The sequence below is a fragment of the Caretta caretta genome, chromosome 3 (genome assembly GCF_965140235.1).
Source record: "Caretta caretta isolate rCarCar2 chromosome 3, rCarCar1.hap1, whole genome shotgun sequence".
Lineage (NCBI taxonomy): Eukaryota > Metazoa > Chordata > Testudines > Cheloniidae > Caretta > Caretta caretta.
In genome coordinates, this window is record NC_134208.1 from 111,566,056 (window position 1) to 111,589,989 (window position 23,934).

Here is a 23,934-nt window from a genome sequence, read left to right on the forward strand (position 1 = left end):
AATATTAAGCAAAGGATAGCATAAGGAAAGAGATACACGAATTTGCTGACTGTCGACAGAGATTCCAGTTTAGAAAAAAAGAAAACTATGAATATATGAGGAGATGAATCTCTGAACAAGCCAATTTACCTGTGGAATGAAGGCACACTAACTGCAGGTACAATCTGAAAACAAAAAGCACAATGATATGGATGAAGGTGTCTTATTTTTAGCTAATGTGTATTGGCTGAACATATTTAAATATAGACAAGTATTTCAGCAGCTGTCCATTGATATAGTGACTGTCAACTGCTACCAAACCAGTTGAACCATTTAGGTACTTTGGCTGGGTTAATTTAAAAAGTGAAGGTTTGTTGTCAGAGCAGATTTACAATGCTGATGAAACAGAGGCTTTGTAGAAGCTGTTACCAGAAAAAAATTTAAAGACAGGCTGTAGCTACCGAGAAAATTGCCTCTAGATTAAAAATAAGAGACATGGTATCACTGCATTGGCATGTGCTAGAGGGCCTCCCATACTCATATTACTAGTGATTAGCAAACTATCAGACCATGTTGCTTTAATCCAATGGACCTGAGTGAGCTCTATGTTTTGTATAGAGCACAACCAAGTGCATGAATGACTTTTGATATTTTCCTTTGAATAAATTCTGTTAATTCAGTGTTGGAACTCTTTTGATTGTATGTTTAATTTGGGGCAACCGCTTAGGTTGATAGGGTAATATTACTGCCATTTACTGTTCCCCTCACTTTATCCATTGCTAACCATGTAAAGTGTGAACAAATATCTCATCGGTTATTGTTAATCATTTGTACACACAGACTGAAAAACTAGTCTTTAAATGTGCCCATGTGTGGTATTTTTCTTTATCTGCCCTTTATTAATTTCCATTCTCCTTTCTTTTTGAGGTTTTACAGATCAAACCCATTGTTAGAGCTACTGAACAAGATTTTCAAAAGGTATCAATGATTTTAGGTGCCTCGTTTTTTGACTGTCCAACTTGAGACACCCTAAAGGGCCCTGATTTTCAGATACTGCTGAACACCTGCCCTCTGAAAATCAGACCTACTTCTTCTTCTTCATCAATCATCATCATCATCATCCAACACCACCTCCTCCTCTTGCTCCTGCTGCCATTTTGTGAATCCTTTGCTTTGTTTTTCTCAAAATGCCTGAAAATCTAAAGCAGTAGTTCTTAACCTTTACTGCAGCCTGCACCCCTTTGGCTCTCAAAATATGTTCTCACACCCCTTATAAAAAATCGTTGAAGTAGGTCAGTTCTTTAAATCTAAATATATTTTTTGTTTGTATATTACAATAATCGTTAAAAATGTATAATGTTAATAAATATATAGGTTTGATGAAACAAACTAGTTGTACTTATGTGCTTGTGCTTAATTTGTGTTTTCAATGATTTATCTTCTAAAAATATCTGGCATGTCTCATGCCCCCACAGAGGGCATCTTGCACCCCCAGGGGGTGCATGTACCCCAGGTTAAGAACCACTGATCTAAACAAACCTTGTTGGATCAAAATGAAACATTTAATTTAGACACTATCATAGCATTTTGACTTTTTCAGCTTTGTTGAAACTGTTCAGTGAGCTTCATGTGAATTCATGAATAGTTTTGGCCAGCCCGAAATTACATTGTTTGACAAACAAATTATTACTCCCCAAAAGTTTGCCCAGCTACTTTGAAACCTTTCTGGTTCCATTAATCTTCAAGAGCAGACCATCAAAATGTATTCCTCACACTCACAGCAGAGAGGAGCTCCAACCTCAAAGTAAAGGAGGTAATGGTTTGTCCAAGACACAGGTTTAAGATCCAGTTGCCTAATCACCAGTCCAAATCTAAAACCTAGATCCGAAGTATGACCATCTGTCTGAGTTAAGCCATTAGTTACCTCAGACAGGCCCATTGTCATCATGATGGCTAGGAAATTCTGAGCTGCCTCAGAAGATTAATCATCTCCATGAAGTTTGAAGTCACCAAGGAAGAGTCAGTCTCTGCATTTCCCATACCATTGTAGCACATTGTAAGTATAAAAGAAAAAGAGAATTGTAATTCTGATATAACCTGAGGTAATGAAATGCTTCAAGAAATGCTGATCCTAGCTAGAAAGTCAAAGTGACACAGCTTGAGTGAAGTTTCTGTCATCAAGACTGCTCTGCCTGAAGACCATAAACAAAATAAATAATAAAAAGAAAGAAATATGAACCAGAGATTTTTTTCATGTTTCTGTTAGACTACTTAAGATATGCACATGTTTTAACAAGTACTTGTTATAACACATTGAACCTAATTTTTAAAAGGACCTCAATCAACGCTTTAATTTTCTGGGTGCAATTTTGATTATACGTCTATTTGACTGCACCAACAAATCAGGCAGTTAGAGATATAAATGCTGTAACCCATGGCTGCATATAGTTGTAAGTGCAGAATTTGAACTGCAGTCTTTGAGGCCATTTCTGAATGTCATCAACTTTATTCTGTAGATCTTAATTTGTGGTTTTTATACTGTACTTATGGTAATATCTATGTTCTAAAAGGTGAAATAAATAAAATAATTTCTACTATTGTCCTTCATGTGTGCTTGCTCTTTGTCAGGTAGATTGAGCCATTAGGCTCAGCCCAGAGTAAGAGACAATGCATACATTGCACAGCTCCAGATGCAGCCTGTGAAGCACAATTGCTCCCTGTTTCTCTTGGGATGAAGTATTTTGCAACTGCTCTTTTCAGGGTACAGCATCCTCCCCTATGAGGCCCAGCCATCTCTGCTCACAGGTAAATAGGAATGTGGATTCAAGGTGCCCCATAGAATTCTATGATTCTATGATCTCCATCCCCTCCCCATCAGACTCACTTCCTTTGCTCTTACAGTGCTCAGTGCCACAATCCAGGCAAGATTAAGACAGCCCTACATAGGGAAAGGCCCTGGCATGTCAGCATGTTTAAAGATCCCTTTCTGGGTCCTCCCACCCTCTTTCCTATAGTTTTCCATTCAGCTCCCTCTGCCTGGAAGCCTTGACCCACTCTATTATGCTCCTCCTCTTTCAAGTTCCTCCTTAAAATGCACTTCTTTCATGAAGTTTATAGATCCCAGTAATCCCTGCAGTGAGGTATTATCCGGTCAAATGCACTTACATTAAAAACAATCAAAATAACAAGCATGTAATTACCACAATAGGCCTGATTCTCTACTGCCAAGCCCCCAGCATCGTCACTTCATCTATGCATAGCAAGTACAAAGAGGGTCTAAAATGTTACTATTCTGATTTAGCAGGCTTTTAGACCCACTTTGCACCCATTTTGGATAGGTGTAAATGAATACAGTGGAGAATGAGGCCATTTCAATCCAACATCAACATTCAATCATACTGGTCTTTGTCAAACCCATCCTTTGTTTGCTATTGCAAACAATGTGAAGCAGAAGCACCTGTACAGCTATAAAGTGTCTTGCACATTGTGCTATGTATACAATGAAATAAAATAAATAATACTGTAGTTAATAAATGCCAATAACTTTCTAGGGTACTTATATTTACCAGAGATTACTTTGCACTTTTTTGACATATAAATGTCTTCATAAATGTTGGGTCCCTATAACACCAAAAAGGTTCCCTTGAAAGGATTGGGCCTTTATCGTGCACTCTTTGGTTCCTAAACTGGTACTTCTACAATTTTTTTTTTTTTTTGGTGTGTGAAACAATCCTACTCTGGCAATGGAATGGATTAGATGATTGTAGGTCTTTTCTTTCTCTAACTTTTATTATTCTGTTATTTTTTATGAAATATGTAGAAGTGACATCTTAAATATGAAGGATGCAAAGAACAGCTGTTACATATCTGATGTAGCTGTTCTCTTCTGTGCTGAGATTAGTCATGAGAAAAACTTCAGAAAACAGGAGAAACTTCCAAAAATAGTATGTACCTAGTCTGCTCCTAGTACACTGCAGATACACATTGCTCCTTCTTGTGGGTTGAGAGTAAACTCTCAGTCTAGCCCTAAAGGACTTAAGCCTTTTGTTGTTAAGGTTTGTAATCTAGGGACCCTATTGGATCCATGGCTCCTGGTGGAAGGCCAAATAGCAGCGGTGACCCATGAGATTTTTTTCCATCTACACTTTGCAGAAACGTTCCAACTTTTTCTTCTCAGATGCAAATTTTGCCATAATTATCCATGCCTCCAGAATGGATTACTGCTATGAGTTTTGCATGGGACTAGCCTTGAAAACCACTGAGAAATTTCAGCTACTGGAGAACAAGGCTGCCTCCTTATATCACAGTGTTTCACACTAGTTCTTCACAGATTTTACCGACTTCCTGTGAATTTCTGTATTCAGTATCTGGTCTGAGTTTTTGATCTTTATGGTTGGGTCCTATATACCTTAGAGATCTTCTCTGTCTCTTCATATTTCAACCTTGCAGGTGAGTTCAGCTGTGATGCTCAAGCTGACAGTCCCTGGATTTTTTGGCTGGGTGATGGGCATTCTAAATGGAGGGTTCCTCACATCTGAAATTGGAGGGCCCTTGACTCTAAAATTCATTTTCCTCTTTAGTGTGATATAACCTGAGTTTGATATTCAGGTCGTGTGCCAACAATCTATTTACTTCAGCTTTTTCTGAAGAGATGATTTCAAAGGGAAGTTTGAGGGGGTTTTTATGGCTAGCAAGTTTTATCATCATTAAGTGATTTGCATTCAGTTGACGTATATAAGTATGTATTATAACTATTGTGTCATATGTTGGGCTAGAAGGCATCATAGGGTACATTGTTATAGATTAAAAAAAATAAGCACAGAAAAGGTTTGAAACCCCATCCAGGAGATATCCAGATTGTCACCCCCTTTGTCATATACTATTAATAATTGTTGAATTTACTATTAAATCCTCCAAATTCTATATACTGTATCAGACCAAAAATTTACAGTTAGGGCTGCAGCTTTTGGTGACAAGTGGCATGCCTCTCAGTGAAGTGAATCTGACTTTTTGGATGTGACATGTCATGGTGTAGATGGTGTGCCTCAGTCAAAAATAAACAGATTGTAAGATGCCTTGCCTTTCACTATGAGGAATGCCACATGACACTCTGTTCCAGTCTCTCTTCTCACATTCTACATGAAGAACTTCCATTCTGTTGTTTTTTTCCCTCCCACATGGTGTTATAAAACAACTAAGAAGCAGAAGAACATTTCTAATTTCTCTTAGAAACTTCTAAGGAAATAAACTTAAATTATTGGTTACTATTGGAGGTTGAAACTACTGAACACATGGATGACTCATTGCTTGATGCACTCTACATCCCATAGACAGTGGCAAAAACTCCACAAGAAGTTCCTCATTGCTGGATTTTGCATTGATTTGGATCTCATACTTATCTGAGAGATGTTTAAAATCACAACTAGACAGACAGCTCCTCATTGACTGAATCTCTGAGGAGGTATATGTGCTTTGCTTATTGTAGACAGTATATGGAATTTAGTGAGCTCATGGAATATGCTCGTCATACCCTGATTTTGTACAGGACTAAGTAGATGTCTGATGGACAGGAATAAAACCTTTCAACCTTTGGGGGATCTTTGTGGAAAGATGTGTTTAAAAGATGGGTCTATGAAAAATGAACTATTTGGAGAAGAGTGTAGTTATAGTTCTGAATGGAGGCTGCTTCTAGTCTCTCAAAATCACACTACAGGTTCCACTTGTGGGGCTTAAATCTACAGCCCTGTTTTATGCAATACCCTCATATGACTTCAGTGGATCTACATGTGTGAGGAACCACTGAGCAATCAGAGACATCTGGAGCTACACATATGTAGATACTAAAAGAGCAGGACTGATCCATTAATGCTCAATACATAGTAATTAAAGTAGGTAGTTGGAAGCAAACACTTTTATTATGAAATGTGTTGTAATGTGACTTCAGTTATTAATTCAAGTATAAGGTCGTTTGATTGAGAGATGGGACAAAGGCCTGTAGCCTGCACTTTTTTTATAATGAAAACTATAGGAGAAGTCTTTGCTTTATCAAAAGGAAAAAGGAGAATATTGCACATATTAAATATATTTGGATGATTACTATCCCTGTTTGGGAAGAGAGGATCCTGTTTGAATTTTATAAGTTGAGGATCAGCCTTTGTTTACATACAAATATTTCAGGATCTGTTATAAGGAAATATCTATAAAGGTTACTTTCTAGCATGCATAGTATCCAAGTGGCTTATGTAAATCACAAGGGAAAAAATGTAGGTGGCCAGAATAAAGATGGACATATAATGACTAGAGTGGATTCTAACTGACACAGGTTATGTGAAATGACTTTTCCTTAAAAAATAAACAGTCCTCTGAGGGAAAAGTTTTAACAGCATTGCTCCACCCAGATGAGCTCCAAAGCTCACTGATGAGTTATCTGGAGAAAACACACAACTGGGACACAGAATCTGACATTTCTCTTACTGGGAGAACAGAAGAAAGGAGTAGCTGTGTGCTGACAAACCACGTATGGGTTCATCAGATCAAAGCTACTCCCCCTTCAGCTGCTCCCGCTCCAAACCAAGCCTACCACAAGTCAATATTCTCCCACACAGCTCTACTTCCCAATAGAGCTAGTGAGAAATTTTCCAGCTGAACATTTTGCCATGAGAAAATGCAGTTTCACAGAATTCAAAAGGTTCCACAGAAAAATGTTGATTTCAACAAAATTTTGTTTTGAAACAAAAGTCAAAAAGGAGCATTCTGATAAGGGCAAAATGTTCTCTTTGACCTTCTCAGAATCAAACATTTTGATTTTCTCTGTTGAGATGATTTTTTTGTTTCAATGTTTCACATTTTATACTATGTAGTATAAAATAAAAAAGTCGAAATTGGAGTGAAACATTATCAATTTCATTAAAATTAAACATTTTGATCAACCCCAAATGATTTTTTTCCCACCCAAAAAATCATTTTACAGGAGTTTTGTTGTTTCTTTCTTTCTATTTTGGAATGTAAAAACTTCACAGTCACAAACTTTCCCACGAAATGGAAAATCCAGATCCAGCACAATTCCATTCACCATATTGCTAGTCTGTCCCCAATGCCCTTTCCCACTTCCTTGCTCGCCACCCAGGCCCCTCCACAATGCTGTGTAGTCCTGTTCAGCTCCTCTCCCAGAGCTGCTACATGGACACCATAGTATCCAAGAGGTGGCGATGGTATCTGAAGAGTGGTGATGTAGGGGGAGCCAATGATGAGGGAGGGGAGGTATTCAAGTGTGGTGAGTTTATGGGAGGAGGGGCTTTTGGTTGTGGGAGTTGGGTGGAAGGAACCAGGATTGTGTGGAAGGATTAAGGTGGGAAAAAGCTGAGAGACTCTGTCCTGAGGCATTGGCACTAGAAGAGTTCACCAGAGCTGCTGTCTTTTTTTGCCCCTGACAACTGAAACCCCATTTCTTCAGAGAGGCTAGATCTCTTTTCCTCCCACCCCCATAGTCCTATCTCTTCCATATACCTGAACCTACCCCTATTCCCCATGCATCCTCCCTGCTGGCCAGCCCACCTCCCTGTCTCCCCAGGGACTCTGTGCTGCATAGAGCTGGTGAATTAGGAATTGAGTCTGGTAGCATCAGAGAACAGAACTGGATGATGGGACTTGACTGTTCTGTTAGCTAATCGTGGCGAGACTCGGGTTATCCTGAATTAGGATGTCTCTACACTATGAAATTAGGTCAATTTTTATAGAAGTCGAATTTTAGAAATCGATTTTATACAGTCGATTGTGTATGTCCACACTAAGCACAGTAAGTCAGTGGAGTGCGTCCTCACTACCGTGGCTAGCATCAACTTACAGAACGGTGCACTGGGGGTAGCTATCCCACAGTTCCTGCAGTCTCCGCTGCCCATTGGAATTCTGGGTTAAGTTCCCAATGCCTGATGAGGCAAAAACATTGTCGCTGGTGGTTTTGGGTACATGTCGCCAGTCACCCCTCCCTCTGTGAAAGCAATGGCAGACAATCGTTTCGTGCCCTTTTTCCATGCAGACGCCATACCACAGCAAGCATGGAGCCCACCCAGTTCAGCTCACCATCACTGCTGCTGTTGTGTCCTGGGTGCTGCTGTCAGCAGACGGTGCAGTACGACTGCTAACCATCATCATCCACTACTTCCACTGCAACTCTGCTCTCCTGGTGCCATGAATCCACCTCGCAGGTCCTCTCGTCGTTCTGTATAAATATCTATTCTCGTGGCATCTGTCATTATCCACTGCTTCCGCTGCAACTCTGCTCTCCTGCAAATGCCATACCATGGCAAGCGTGGAGCCTGCTCAGCTCACCGCTGCTGTTGTGAGCATTGTAAACACCTCGCGCATTATCCTGGAGTATATGCAGAACTGGGCTAAGAGATGCCAGCACGAGGATGATTTTGATGAGGACATGGACACAGATGTTCCTGAAAGCATGGGCTGTGGCAATTGGGATATCATGGTGGCAGTGGGGCTGGTTGATACAGTGGAACGCTGATTCTGGGCCTGGCAAACAAGCACAGACTGGTGGGACTGCATAGTGATGCAGGTATGGTATGATTCACAGTGGCTGCGAAACTTTTGCATGCATAAGGCCACTTTCCTGGAACTCTGTGAGTTGCTTTCCCCCCGCCCTGAAGCGCAGGAATACCAAGATGAGAGCTGCCCTGACAGTTGAGAAGCGAGTGGCGATAACCCTGTGGAAGCTTGCAATGCCTGACTGCTACCGGTCAGTCGGGAATCAATTTGGAGTGGGCAAATCTACTGTGGGTGCTGCTGTGATCCAAGTAACCAATGCAATCATTGATGTTCTATTATCAAGGGTAGTGACTCTGGGAAATGTGCAGGTCCTACTGGATGGCTTTGCTGCAATGGGTTTCCCTAACTGTGGTGGGGAAATGGATGGAACGCATATCCCTATTTTGGCACTGGACCACCTTGCCAACCAGTACGTAAACCACAAGGGGCACTTCTCAATGGTGCTGCAAGCACTGGCGGACCACAAGGGATGTTTCACCAACATCAGTGTGGGATGTCTGGGAAAGGTGCATGACGCTTGCATCTTTAGGAACTCCAGGCTGTTCGAGCAGCTGCAAGAAGGGACTTACTTCCCAGACCAGAAAATTACCGGGGGGGATTTTGAAACGCCAGTAGTTATCCTTGGGGACCCAGCCTACCCCTTGCTCCCATGGCTCATGAAGCCGTACACAGGCAGCCTGGGCAGTAGTAAGGAGCAGTTCAAGTATTGGCTGAGCAAGTGCAGAATAGTGGTAGAATGTGCTTTTGGACGTTTAAAAGCTCGCTGGCACTGTCTGCTGACTAGGTCAGACCTCAGCGCAACCAACTAGAATTAATTTGAGAACTAGATACCATTAACTTGGGCTTGAATAGAGACTGGGAGTGGCTGGATAATTACACAAATTGAATCTATTTCCCCATGTTAAGTATCCTCACACCTTCTTGTCAACTGTCTGAAATGGGCCATCTTGATTATCACTACAAATGTATTTTTTCTCCTGCTGATAATAGCTCATCTTAATTACCTAGCCTCTTAGAGTTGGTATGGCAACTTCCACCTTTTCATGTTCTCTGTGTGTATATATATATCTTCTTACTATATGTTCCATTCTATGCATCTGATAAAGTGAGCTGTAGCCCATGAAAGCTTGTGCTCAAATAAATTGGTTAGTCTCTAAGGTGCCACAAGTACTCCTGTTCTTTTTGCGGATACAGACTAACACGGCTGCTACTCTGAAACATTCCCATTGTTATTGTTGCTTGCTGTGTGCTCCATAATATCTTTGAGAGTAAGGGGGAGACTTTTATGGCAAGGTGGGAGGTTGAGGCAAATCGCCTGGCGTCTTATTTTGAGCAGCCAGATACCAGGGCGATTAGATGAGCACAGCAAGGCACACTGCACATCAGAGAGGCTTTGAAAACCAGTTTAATGACTGGCTAGGCTTCGGTGTGACAGTTGTGTGTATTTCTCCTTGATGCAAACCTGCCCCCTTTGTTGATTTTAATTCCCTGTAAGCCAACCACCCTCCCCCCTTTGAAGTAAAGTAGCTATTGTTTTGAAACCATGCATTCTTTCTTTATTAATTAAAAAAAAAAGGGAGATAACTGACCAGGTAGTCCAGGTGGGGTGGGGTGGGGGAGGAGGGAAGGACAAGGCCACATTGCTTATTGTAGCCACACTACAAATCAAACTGTTTGAATGACAGCCTTCTGTTGCTTGGGCCACCCTTTGGAGTGGAGTGGCTGGGTGCTCAGAGCGCGCCCCCCCCCCGCATTCTTGGGTGTCTGGGTGAGGGGGATATGGAACTTGGGGAGGAGGTCAGGTGGTCGTACAATGGATGCAGTGGGGGTCTGTACTCTTGTTGGCTTTCCTGCAGCTGCACCCATACGCTTCATCATGTCTATTTGCTCCCGCATTAGCCTTAGCATCGCCTCCTGCCTCTACTCTTCGCACTCCTGCCTCTGCTCTTCACGCTCACTTAATGCTTTCCTAGCCTCTGCCACTGAATGCCTCCATGCATTCAGCTGTGCCCTATCAGTGCAGGAGGCCTGCATGAGCTCGGAAAACATGTCATCGCAAGTGCATTATTTTCTCCTTCTAATCTGCGATAACCTCAGGGATGGAGATGATAGGGGGAGCATAGAAACATTTGCACCCGGAGGGAGATAAAAAGGGAGAGTAAAATTTAAGATGATACATTTCTGAGAACAAAAGGGGGACTCTTTCACAGTGAATCAAGCAATTCACAGCAGACAGCACATGTGCTTTAGGTACAGGGTCACATTTTGCCTTTTATATTGAGTGCCTGCTGGTATAGTGACACATCACACACGGCTGGGCAACAGAATTCAGTTTCCATGCATCCATGGTAAGGCAAAGGGTACGTGGGGTTGGCTTCTTATGCATAACATGTGGGAATGATTTCAAACTGCAGCGCCATCCTTTCCCATTGCAAGCGGTGGGTTGGGTTTCACATTTAAAAGGAGGGGCTGCGGTTTTCAGGTGGATATGCAGCACACACCTCCCCACACCCCACCGCGTGGCTCTTCTCTGGGATGATCCCTTTTAGCCAAGCGTAAACAGCCCAGCATGAACAGGATCCTTTTACTGTTCCCTTACAAAAATTCCCCTATTTCAACCAGGTGGACATGAATGATATCACTCTCCTGAGGCTAACACAGAAAGATATAGACTGAATGTTGCTTGAATGCAACCAAAACTCAGGACCATTCGCTGCAATCCTTTGTGCTGCAGTGATTCCAGAATACTTTCAGAGTACCTCCAGGAGAGCTTCATGGAGATGTCCCTAGAGGATTCCCACTCCATCCCCAGACATGTGAACAAACTTTTCCAGTAGCTGTACTGGCCGTGAATGCATCCCAATTCTTCAGGGCAAATGAAACATTAAACACTATTGCTTTTAAACCCTGTACTGTAGTTACAAATGTGTACTCACCAGAGGTGCCTTCTCCAGCTTCAGGGTCGGGGATCTCGCCTTGGGAGGGTATTGGCTCCAGGGTGATGAAAAGGTCCTGGCTGCCAGGGAGAATGGATTCACCGCTTGCCTGCTGCACATTCTCCTCCTCCTCCTCCTCCACAAAATCCTCCTCCCTGTTGCATAAGACTCCCCCCTTGCAGGTGTCCACAGACAGTGGTGGGGTAGTGGTAGGGTCCCCTCCTAGAATGGCATGCAGCTGATCATAGAAGTGGCATGTGTGGGGCTCTGACCCGGAGGGACCGTTTGCCTCCTTTGTCTTTTAGTAGGCTTGCCTCAGCTCCTTGACTTTCACATGGCACTGCTGTGTGTCCCTGGTGTAGCCTTTCTCCAACATGCCCTGTGAGATTTTGGCAAATATATTTGCATTTATTCTTTTTGATCGGAGTTCTGCCTGCACAGATGCTTCTCCTCATACAGCAATCAGATCCAGTGTCTCCCTTTCGGTCCATGCTGGAGCTCATTTGCTATTCTGGAGAGACGGCATGGTCACCTGTGCTGCTGAGTTCGCCACGCTGACCAAACAGGAAATGAAATTCAAAAGTTCCCTGGGGCTTTTCCTGTATACCTGGCTAGCGCATCGGGGTTCAAAGTGCTGTCCAGAGCGGTCAAAATAGAGCACTCTGGGATAGCTCCTGGAGGACAATACCATCAATTTGCATCCACACTACCCAAATTCAACCCAGCAAGGTCAATTTTAGCGCTACTCCCCTCGCCGGGGTGGAGTACAGAAATCAATTTTAAGAGCCCTTTAAGTCGATTGAACGGGGTTGGTTGAGTGGACGCATTCATTTTAAAATCGACCTAACGCAGCTAAATTTGACCTAACCCGGTAGCATAGACCAGGCCTTAGAGGAATAAGTCTTTGTAAAAGGTTCAGGCATAATCTGTGTCTGAAATATCATCAAAGTGTGTGTCTGTGTAAAGTTTGGCATTTATGGGGGTCTGTGATTGTTCAGCTGGAGGAACTCAAAGGCGTGTTGAGGAGAACAGGGCAATATTTAAAACAGGTAGCATTTTAAAGTGTTTCCTCTGTCAAAGTTAGTGGTAGCAAATATTTTACTTAAACAGGTATATAAATAGACCAGTTGTCTTTTGAAAGCTTATTGTGCCAAAATTGGAGACTACATTGAATTATTCAAGTGTGAAACTAAAGGAATTTATTACTGTTTTTTAAGTGCAAGTCTGCATGCAACTCGAATAATAGTCACTACAGGTGCCTGTGTAATGTCGAGTGTGTGTATATATACCCTTATATGGGCACACACATGAAACCTTACAGATATACCTGGAAGGGAAAGCAGCCATGAGCCTCTGACTCAAGGATTCTGCCATTCCTTAATTTATTGCCTCCTGATTTGTTAACACAGCACATGATCGGTTATTATTTTATATAACTCATTTGCTCTTACTGTCATAAATGATAGCAAAAAGTGTGTACCAAGGTTTGTAGTGGTTGCATTTATATGTTATATTAGGTCTTTAACAATGAATGTGTCACAAATAAATAGGCAACATAGTACATAATCAGCTGTGCCAATGGGAAAGAGCAGATATTACACAGGAAAAAGAAACCAATTAAACAGTATTCACCATGAAACAGTATCTGAATGTTCAGTAGTTAAACACATGTCCTTGTCTTTTTTAAAAAAACCGGACAAATTCCAGCCTCCACAGATATAGAGTTCCCTGAGGGCTAAAGATCTAACTTTAACTTCCACACAGTAAACTAAAACACCCCAGACTGGTGGCGGTGATGCAAGCCGGTCGTCTGAATTATGATTATTCAGTCTGGCATTATTTTAATCTGCCATGACTCTAACGTGCTTGATTTAGATTTATCTTGACCTGAAAACTCGAATCTCAATTTCTTTCTCTTTACAACTGATTTATCTTGTTCCACTAGTTTTTATTTCAACAGCAGACATTAAGAAACCTTCCAAACGAGTCAGACTTGCACATTTATCTACATCAAATACAGTTGAATCAGGTTCCCCCCACCCGCTCCACGCATCATACTCTGTTTTCATTTGTTTATGTGACAAGGAGGTAATGAATTACGGTAGCTGAAAGTCAGACAAAACACAATTCTCCAGCAAGGCTGTTTTCTGGGCTATATTTCTTTTCTTGATAACCAGACAATAGCTAAAGAAATTAAGGAGGGGGAGAAATGACTGATCTTTATGTATGAGATAATGGATGAGCCTTGAATGACCTGTTTTTTTTGTTTTGTTTTGTTTTGTTTTGTTTTTTCTTGCGGTAAAACAGTGTTGAAGAAAGAGGGCACTAGCGTACAGCCCATATCCTCCCATCTGACTGTATTAGTGCTAAAGCTCATGTTAGCAGGAGAACTGCCAATGACTGCTTTGACCAAGGAAGGAGCGAACTGTCTCACTGATTCAGGTACGTCTCAAGTTTAATCCTACAAATAGACCAAGCTTTAAGGTATAACGCTGCAGATAAAAGATCCAGACAAAAGACACTCAGGCGACACATTCCAGGTCTGTCTGGCTTTCGGGCCAGTTTGAGACGCCTCTTGTGTGTGGCCGTAGGATCGGGAAGGAGAATCGGGACTGGTGGCTCCTCAGAGGATCTCCCCCCTCTCGTTCTCCCTCGTCCCCCTTTCTCCATCCTTCAGGAAAGGGGGAGAGACCCGAGGGGCGAAGCCCTAGCGCGCTGCTCAAGAGACCTCCCTCCCCCCCGGACCTCATTCTGGCAGGCGAAGCCATTCGGGAAGGATGGGCTGCCGCAAGCGGGGGGTTTGTCTGTCTGTGTGTTGGGGGGGGGGGGTCGTGACAGCGTGCGCGATCTTGGCTGCGGTAGCAGCCCCAAAGGCGGAGAAGTTTAGGGGGAAGGCGAGTCGCCGTGGCAGGAGGTAAAGGGCCAGGGCGGGTTGTAGCGGGGTCTGGCTCTCCTGTGCGCTGTCCTGGGTGCTGAAACCAGAGCCAGCCTCGCCTTGCATCGGGGCGCCCAAGCCCGGCTCAGCAAGTCAGTCCGCCTGCCTTCCCTCTCGGCACCCGATCACCTTTAAACCGCATTCAGCTACTTCAGCTGGAACCGCCTGGCTCCACACCTCTGGGTGCCCAAAGTCTGCAGGCAAGGCAGGCGTGCCAAGAAAGCACATCACTACTTTATCTGTGGTTGCCTTAGTAACTAATATGTATTTCCCCCGGCTTTCATATATGTGTCTCTTGTGGAATTTTCCCCTTAACCCCAAAAAGTTAACCTAAGCTGTAATGGATTTATTTTTTTTCTCCTCTGACCTTTAAATGACATTTTCCTTCACTGGAAAGGCGGATTTCTCTCTCTCTTTCTTTTTTTTTTGAAAGTGGAATCTTCACATCCAAATGATGTTTTTAAATGACAATGAGTGAAGTAAACCCTCTCCCCTCCTTTCTGATATGGCGACCACTGAGGCGATGATAAGATTTTTATCTGATTAACTGGCTTACAAAAGTTTTAAAACCTGTCAGCTATTCTATCATTAGTTTCAAAGGTACAGGCAGCCGCCTCCTTGTCTTAAACACATCTGTGTGTCTATGTATATATTCTTCCTTGAAACTTACATTTGAGAACCTCTTCTGATTTGCACACTGACAAAAATATTTATTTCTCCAAACCCTTTTAAGATTAAACTGATTTTTACTGATTGAAGCCCTGACAGTTTTCTCTAACAAATGTGTGTTATTCCTTCTTCCTATGTCAACAGGATACACTTCAGTACTACGATGACTCCTTTTGCACCTGAGAGCCATTTGTTTAAGGCTATGCCGTAGTGGGATTTAGAGCCACTTGACAAGTGACGGGCGAGAGGCTGGTATTTCCTTTAACAATGTGCAGACAGGAGGAGCCCATGAAATTTGTAACCTGCATTTGGATGACATCCTGTAACAAAATGATTGGAGTGGTGCTGGTGTTTTTCCCTGCTATCTTCCTGGAGATGGATATTCTCCCCAAAAACACTGGCAGGAAGATGCTGCTGTCGGGGGCTTCCTCGCAGCGATCGGTAGCCAGAATGGACGGAGATGTCATTATAGGTGCCCTCTTCTCGGTCCATCACCAACCGCCGGCCGAGAAAGTGCCGGAGAGGAAGTGTGGGGAGATCAGAGAGCAATATGGCATCCAGAGAGTCGAAGCCATGTTTCACACTTTGGATAAAATTAACTCAGACCCAGTCCTGCTGCCCAACATCACGCTGGGCAGTGAAATCAGAGATTCCTGCTGGCACTCTTCCGTAGCACTCGAGCAGAGCATTGAGTTCATAAGAGACTCCCTGATCTCCATAAGAGATGAGAAAGAAGGGATCAGTCGATGTGTGCCTGACTCTCTACCCCAACATCAGAGCAGGACCAAAAAACCCATTGCTGGGGTGATTGGTCCAGGCTCCAGCTCGGTTGCTATCCAAGTTCAAAACCTGCTCCAGCTCTTTGACATCCCCCAGATCGCTTATTCTGCAACGAGCATCGACCTGAGCGACAAAACTTTATACAAATACTTCTTGAGGGTGGTCCCTTCCGACACTCTGCAAGCCAGGGCCATGCTTGATATCGTCAAACGCTACAACTGGACCTATGTATCCGCAGTACATACAGAAGGTAAGTATGGAAAAGCAGCGCACTTAGAATCAGGCTAGTGGATTTTCCTTCCCACCCCTTTTAGCCGCTCTTTCCCCCACACCCAGAGAGCCAGCCATAAGCTTCTGGCGGCAAGCTGAAACACCACTGCATGGCGTGCTACACAGGTTTGTCATTTACGTGGTTCTCTTGCTCCTAGGTCACTAGCAGCGACCATCTAATTGACTAATGTAGAGGAATGCTTTCCACTAAGGAGAGACGGAGTCCTTGACGCTAAATTTGAACAATTAGATTGTGATAGACTATTTGTTTGCCTTGTTTCTCCGGGCAAGTCAACTCCACCCCAGAGATACCAACAGCAATTGTTTTGTTATTAGTAACCTAGCTTTCTTGAAAAAATAAATGGAAAATAATGCAGTCTTCCCCCCCCCCCCCCATACACACACTCCACCACTGTGGGATCTGAATAGTGTTTCTCTTCAACCAGGGAAGTTAGCGCTGAACAGACTGTTAGATAGTGTCCCAGCTTGTGTTCAAGCGACAGACTAGATGTGGTTAAGTATCAGATCTTATTTAAGTTCAGAGGAGAAGGACTGGCACAATTAGACATGCCCAAGACTCTTAGGTTTGACCCTGTCCCTTTACTTCTCATACATGGAAAGATTTCTCCTTCTTGCATTTTAGACTTTAATTTCGAATTAAAAAGGTAATTAATGTGAGAATCTAGAGCTGAAGTTAATCATGGTATAAAAATCATTCTTAAAGAGAGACTGCCAGTTCTGTTATGAAGTGTACAGATTTTCTATGAGACAAATCCTGAGGGGCTGCTTAGTTTTTATTCAGGCAGAACAGTCACTGATGTCAATGAGAGTTTTAGCTGAGTGAGAACTGAGTCAAAATTGAACAAGAACTCCAGGATTTGGCACTATATTTGTTCTGTATTAATACTATAAATTAATTTCTGGGACTATACACATAGAGGACTGAATCCTGAAGGCATTGCTCGAATATATTTTACAGAAATGTTTTGCAATGAAGTAAGTGTATAGAGGTCCATGCTATTTGACAGGCACGCAGTTCTAATATTCAGTAAAGTGTTACTATTATATGAACATAAGTAAAAGTCTTACTGTATAGAGACAATTTGTTTTCAACAAGTTTAATTAACTTTAAACTAGTAAGTGAAGGAATTGTAAGATCACACTATTTAAAACTGGAAGCACTGGTTCATAGCTAGACCATTGGTTTTGTCAAATACAACCAAATTTATATTCACAGCTAACTTGTACAAGAAGCAAGCCCTTTCAATCCAATATTGTGACATTTCTATTGTCCAGTCATGCTGCTGAACACCAATTTTTTACATAGTAAATGACAAACCTGATTTTTTGTCATCGCAGCACACCGGTTAATACATTTAGCCAAGTAAATCCATATGTAAATCTGATTTATGATTCCCTTTAAATTAATGAACTAAATAGGCAACTTTGTGCTCAAAGGTCTGGCCAGATGTAAACAGTTGAAAACATATATTGCCATCATGAAAGAAAGAAATCATCAGTTAGACTTGCAAATGTCACATTCAAAGGTGAATTGGATTAACCTGGACATACGAAACATGAAAGTGCTGCAATTTTGAAAAATGTTAGAGCAGGGAACAATGACCTGACATTTGCAGTTCATTTTGTGCCCTGTCACAGATGAAAAAAACAAACTGATGTACAGGGTGGAACCTGAGATACTAAAATTCTTGGATGCTAGTAGATATGATTATATTTTGTGACAGATCAGAGTGAAAATACACAGGAAGGGGCAGCTCCTCATCTGGTGTAAGTTGTCATAGCTCCATTGACTTCAGTGGAGCTATGCCAGTTTGCACCATTTGTGGATCTGCCCCTCAGGAATCTGTTCTACTTCTATGTGCATATGTAACTCCCGTTAACATTAATGAGAGTTATCTTCCCTCTTGGGAAAGAGAATAGATTATTAAAGTTATTTGTTATTTTGGTTTTTTTTTTAAATCATGATATAGGAGACTTTTCATGGTAGCAATTTCACTCATTACATGCGAGAACTTTTAATTAGCTATCACTTTTTAAAATACCTTATTGACTGACAAGGAGTGCTTCTTGCAGGATATTTTTCTGATATCCAGGGTGATACTTTTGGAAATGTTGAACTAATTCTGTTTCACAGTGTGATAAATTCTTCTGCAGTATCAAGGGATCATTTTTCAGATTACTCAGCTTTCATTACTCCCTTTTGCGCGTGTGCGCACACACACACAAAATGTCTCTAAAGATTGTCTCTAAACCCAATTAAAATATAAATTATATTTAGTTGCACAAGTACATATTTGTTGAGCTCTTTCCCAGAAGAACTATAGAATACCAATTTATAAAGTATGAAAATCTTCCCTCCCTCACCCTTTTAAGGTGAAATTACTGTTCAGGAACAGTGTTGCCTTTACTTTTCTACAGTTTAATATCCTATGCATTCACTGAGATCTATCTAGATTGTGAGAACGCTTCCCTCTTCCCCTTCCCAATGCCTGTGGCATGCAAAGCACCTTTCTACTTTGCATAACCAACACAAAGGCCACTCTCAGTACCAGTCCCTGTGAACAGGGGCTTCTTCATATTTGCTTCCATACCAGCTCACAGAGCAGGGCTAGTGCAACAGAATCTACACCATCCTTGCGGTATGTACCACATATACAACTCCTATGCACACCACGCTTGGGGCAGATTGTGGGTTGTGGCATTATGGCTTGGCACCACCCTCTACATAGGACTCTGAAAAGTGTACACATTTCTTCCAAAATGCACAGGCAGTACCAGTGCAAACTTCCATCATACTGACTTTCCAAAGAGCTTAAGACCTGGGTGGAGCACCCCTGGGAGTTGGACAACTGTTCCCTTCTCATGTCAAATCAATCTTTGGCCCCCAATGCCTCAGATCATTGTAGACACCTGGGCACAAGGAAATGAAATGAGATCACCAATTCATTTGACATAACCACTCAGCGGCTGTCAGATAGCAGTATTCTTCAGGCAGTACCGACCTAGTCTGGATTCAAATAGGTAACCTAGAAATTAGAGTCTCCATAGTCCTTCTCTGATACTCTAAGCCATTTCTGTTCTCTTGCAGTGTCACCTTCAGACATAGCTGCCCAGAACAGTTCAGAGAAAACAAAATAATATCATAATGTATAGATTATTCTATCTTTTAATAATGATCATAAATAATTACCACTTGAAGTTTGTGAACTATACACAGAAATTTGTTGACTATATAAAATGGCTTCCAATTAGTTTATCACATTGGGTATATAGTGACAATGAGGACAGGCAAAGCAATCCAGTTTGTAGTAGACTGTCTTTCTGGTAGTCCATGAGAACATATTCTTCTGTTCATTGAACACATAGAGGTTTATTCTCCATCAGAGTGCAGGACATATGCAACTTCTGGCATGGCATTTACCTGCATAAAATCCCTGCACATTCATGGGAGATAGATCTCTTGAAGATATGGAATATCTGTCTTGTGCAACATTGTTTTCAGGAATACATAAATATTGTAATAAGGTACAAATTACTATTTTATTTTCAAAGGTATATATAATTCCACTGGAAAAAAATCATTGTAGACTAAAATTGACACATAAAGCTAGGCAGACAAGAAAAGGGCAAGTCATTTTGCTTAATTATGTGTCTCGAACACAGTTGCACATCAGGAAAGTGCATTATTTTCAGCACATCTACCTAGACAAATTTGTATGGCCCTATAGTAGCTGCAAGACATTTTCTAGGCTATTGTTTTTTTCATGGAACCTTCAAAGAGTATTCAATGTGCAGGAGTACTTGTGGCACCTTAGAGACGAACCAATTTATTTGAGCATAAGCTTTCATGAGCTACAGCTCACTTCATCGGATGCATTCCGGTGAAGTGACCTGTAGCTCACGAAAGCTTATGCTCAAATAAATTGGTTAGTCTCTAAGGTGCCACAAGTACTCCTTTTCTTTTTGCGAATACAGACGAACTTGGCTGCTACTCTGAAACCTGTCAATGTGCAGGGTTGTTGTTGGTGGGGTATTTTTTGTTTTTATTTTTGTTTTATGTGCACATGCATCCTCTCAGCTTTTAGGGATGATTCAGAAAAGGATTTCTGTTCAGAAAAGTACTTAAGTACATGCTTAACTCTTAAGTATCCACCGGTCAAGAAGGATGTTTGGTAAATTGGAGATGGTTCAGAGAAGGTACCACAAAAATGATTAAAGGACTGCACAACATGCCTTAAAGTGAAAGACTCACAGAGCTCAATCTGTTTAGCTTAACCAAGAGAAGGCTAAGGGATAACATGATAACAGTCTTTAGGTACCTACATAGGGAGCAGAAATTTGATAATAAAGGGCTCTTCAATCTAATGGGAAAAAAGTATAACAAGACCCAATGCTGAAAATTGAAGTTAGACAAAGTTAGATTGGAAATAGGGCACGCATTTTTAAATATAAGGATAATTAACGATTTGGAACAACTTGCCAAGGATTGTGCTGGATCAGGGGTGGACAAACTTTTTGGCCCTAGGGCCACATCGGGGTTGCAAAATGGTATGGAGGGCCAGGTAGGGAGGCTGTACCTCCCCAAACAGCCTGCCCCCCGCCTCCTATCTGACCCCTCCCACTTCCTGCACCCGACTGCCCCCCTCAGAACCTCCCACCCATCCAACCCCCCCACTCCTTGTTCCCTGACCGCCCCTTCCCGGGACCCCCCGCCCCTAACCTCCCCCAGGACCCCACCCCCTATCCAACCCCCCCCCGGCTCCCTGTCATCCCCAACCCCCTGGGACCTCCTCTTCCAACCCCCCCGCTCCCTGATTCCTGGATGTGGCCCACGGGCCATAGTTTGCCCACCCTTGTGCTGAATTCTTCCTTGAACAGTTCTTCTAAAGCAGTGGTTTTCAACTCAGACTTTCAACTTTCAACTTAGACTATGTCTAAAATTTCCAAAAGCTTCATTTGAAATTTTTTAGGGGTCCGCAAATGAAAAAAGGTTGAAAACCACAGTTCTAAAAGTATGCTGTAGTTCAAACAGGAATTCATTCAAGGAGGTTTTATGGTCTGTTATATACAGAAGGTCAGACTAGATGATTACAACGGTCCCTTTCATCTTTATAATCTATGAATAAGGCTCAACATTAACTAATGAAATATTTGTCATGATTATAAAGGCTTTTTAATTAAAAGTAGAGGATGTGGTCTTTATCTTCATTTCAATTTTTTTTGTTTTGTTTTGTGGCCATAACTGTCACATATTCTCCACAGTAGTGATTCACAAGAAACTCAACCATACAACCACTTACTAGTAAAAGGATGGAAGCTGTATAAACTTGGACATGTCAAAGGGAAACATTCTTTTGGCAATATTGTATAATAAGCTTGAGAGTAGAGAATTCATCATGGTAGTTTGTATGGGCTAGAATAGTGGCTCTCAACCTTTCCAGGCTACTGTACCCCTTTCAGGAGTCTGATTTGTCTTGCATACTCCCAAGTTTCACCTCACTTAAAAACTGCTCGCTTACAAAATCAGACATAAAAATTCAGAAGTGGCACAGCACACTATTACTGAAACATTGCTTACTTTCTCATTTTTACCATATAATTATAAAATAAATCAACTGGGATATAGATATTGTACTGACATTTCAGTGCATAGTATATAGAACAGTATGTAAACAAATCAGTGTCTGTACGAAATTTTAGTTTGTACTGACTTCACTATACTTTTTGTGTAGCCCGTTGTAAAACTAGGCAAGTATCTAGAGGAGTTGATGTACCCCCTAGAAGACCTCTGTGTACCCCCAAGGGCATTCATGTCCCTTGTTGAGAACCACTGGGCTAGAAAATAGCTTTCAGTTTAAAGCTATTGCACTGTTTGGGGTGATGGGTCAAGAAGCACCTCTAGTTTTTTGTATGTCGTAAAGAAGGACTTCATTTCTGTTAAATGCACAAGGGCAGTAAATTATGGAAATGGCCAATGGAATTTGTTAAACCAAAAATATGATACATTTAAACATTGTGTTGTTCAAAAATTTTTCAGAAACTATTCTTGATTTATGTGAATACACCCATTGGGCCAGCTGTTTTGCTGGTGCAAACTGGCACAGTTCCAATGGCAATGCACCAGTTGGCAGTAGTGGAGAATTTAGCCCTACATTTTAAGTATTCACCAAATAGTTTGGATTAATAATGTTCAGACTATGGGTTGTTCTCAAACTGTTCCCTTGAGCTACCTATTTACTATTCACAGTGTAACTGATCGCATGGTATGTTTGGAGGAGTGCCACTTTTTTAACATGAGAATGATGGATTCATAATAGTGAATAGCAATTCCAGTACAAATTAATTAAATTTTCAGAATTCACAAATATTTTCATGAGTACATTTCAGTGGTTATAAGAACATTTGCAAACAGTGATTAGTACGGCCTAATACAGAGCAGTGATTTGTATCTGAGATGTTTATTCACAAATACATTCACCAAGCTATTTCTTCACTATTCAGCCACCCTTATAAACATCATGTGGGATCTCTGAAGCATGGTGTTGTGGGGGAGAAGCAGAAAAATTGAATTTATATTTTTTCAAAACCAAATTTAGTGTAAGCACAGAGACAAATGGAAAATCAAGTGGTGACTGGAATTTTCTCTGCATTGGCCACACTAATTATATTTATAAGAAAGTGGTGAGAAAATCATTTACATTGATTGATGTTGACAAAAAATGTTGCTTATGACAAATACAATAGAGAAGTTATTCAAGAAAACTTCCTTCTTGAAAATATATTACCTTATAGCGTTACTAAATTCACAAAGAATCAAGCTTTTCAGCTGCACAAGTGGCCTCATGAGTTATATCAGTTCAAAAGACTCATCTAACTTCCACACCTGCCATTTCAGCAATATTCCTAGGTTTCACATTTGCGAGTTGGCACACTCGGTTCATTTGTGCCAGTTGCTTCTATTTTTCTCTATTCTCCTCCTGCTTTTAGATTTGTACATCCCACAGTCCCAGTATGCTACAACAGATTTTCTGTGTCAATACAAATTGTTTTAAAACCAAGTCAAAAGAGCTGGGTTTTCTAAACAAGCTATATGAAAATGTCTTTAAAATGTTATTTTGAACACAGAGTTCTTAATATTAAGGCAATCTTGCCTTGGTTTCTCAGTCAGAAAAAACTAAGGCTATGGAAAGTTTGGGTGTCTGATTACTTATGGTAACTGCCATTAAAAAAGGTATTTTAGGAGATTGGAAGGCTTAGGGGATTGACAGCTTTAACAGAATGTAGGGATGTTCTCATCTAGATCATTGATTCAAATACAGACTAAGCCATCAGTGATGGACAGTCATTTCTAATGCTGATTGGCATATGAGAAATGAGTTGTGGTCTCTGTATATTTTCTAGCTGACAGGTGTTCACAACACAAAAACCACCATCACAGATGGCACTAATTAACATCCCTGCTTGCAGTCTCAGCAGAAAGGGCAGAAATTGACTCGACTTGGACACTTAAATATACTACCTTCTCTCTTCTAGAGGTGATCTCTTCATATCAGTGTTGAGGCACATTGTTAGAGCAGTGTGGGGAAGTTTGCACATTCACCAACAGTGTTGCATCTGTCCTGTGGAGAAATAGAGACTTTCAGTTTGTAGATATGTCAACCTGGCTTCTTTCACAAACACTAAAAGGAATTTAATATTTAGAAAATAAACTAAACTTGAAGGGATTTCTTCCAGAAGGGTGTACATATAAGATGAATTAATACATGTACAAGTAGAGGTAGAAGCTTA

The 23,934-nt window shown here is 41.5% G+C and overlaps 1 protein-coding gene across 7 annotated transcripts in view; it reads left to right on the forward strand.

Moving 5' to 3' along the window:
- Positions 1 to 13,588: 13,588 nt before the first annotated feature.
- Positions 13,589 to 23,934, forward strand: part of GRM1 (glutamate metabotropic receptor 1) — a 348,420-nt gene continuing 338,074 nt past the window's right edge. For 2 of the 7 annotated variants that reach the window (XM_048844310.2, XM_048844313.2), the window contains exons 1-2: positions 13,590 to 13,913; positions 15,220 to 16,105. In XM_048844310.2, coding sequence (XP_048700267.1) covers positions 15,343 to 16,105 — 763 coding nt within the window. In that variant the 5' untranslated portion in view covers positions 13,590 to 13,913; positions 15,220 to 15,342. Of the gene's footprint in view, positions 13,914 to 13,975; positions 14,012 to 14,306; positions 14,386 to 15,219; positions 16,106 to 23,934 lie in introns of those variants that run through there. The other 5 variants (XM_075126794.1, XM_048844311.2, XM_048844308.2 and 2 more) reach the window with 5 other exon arrangements.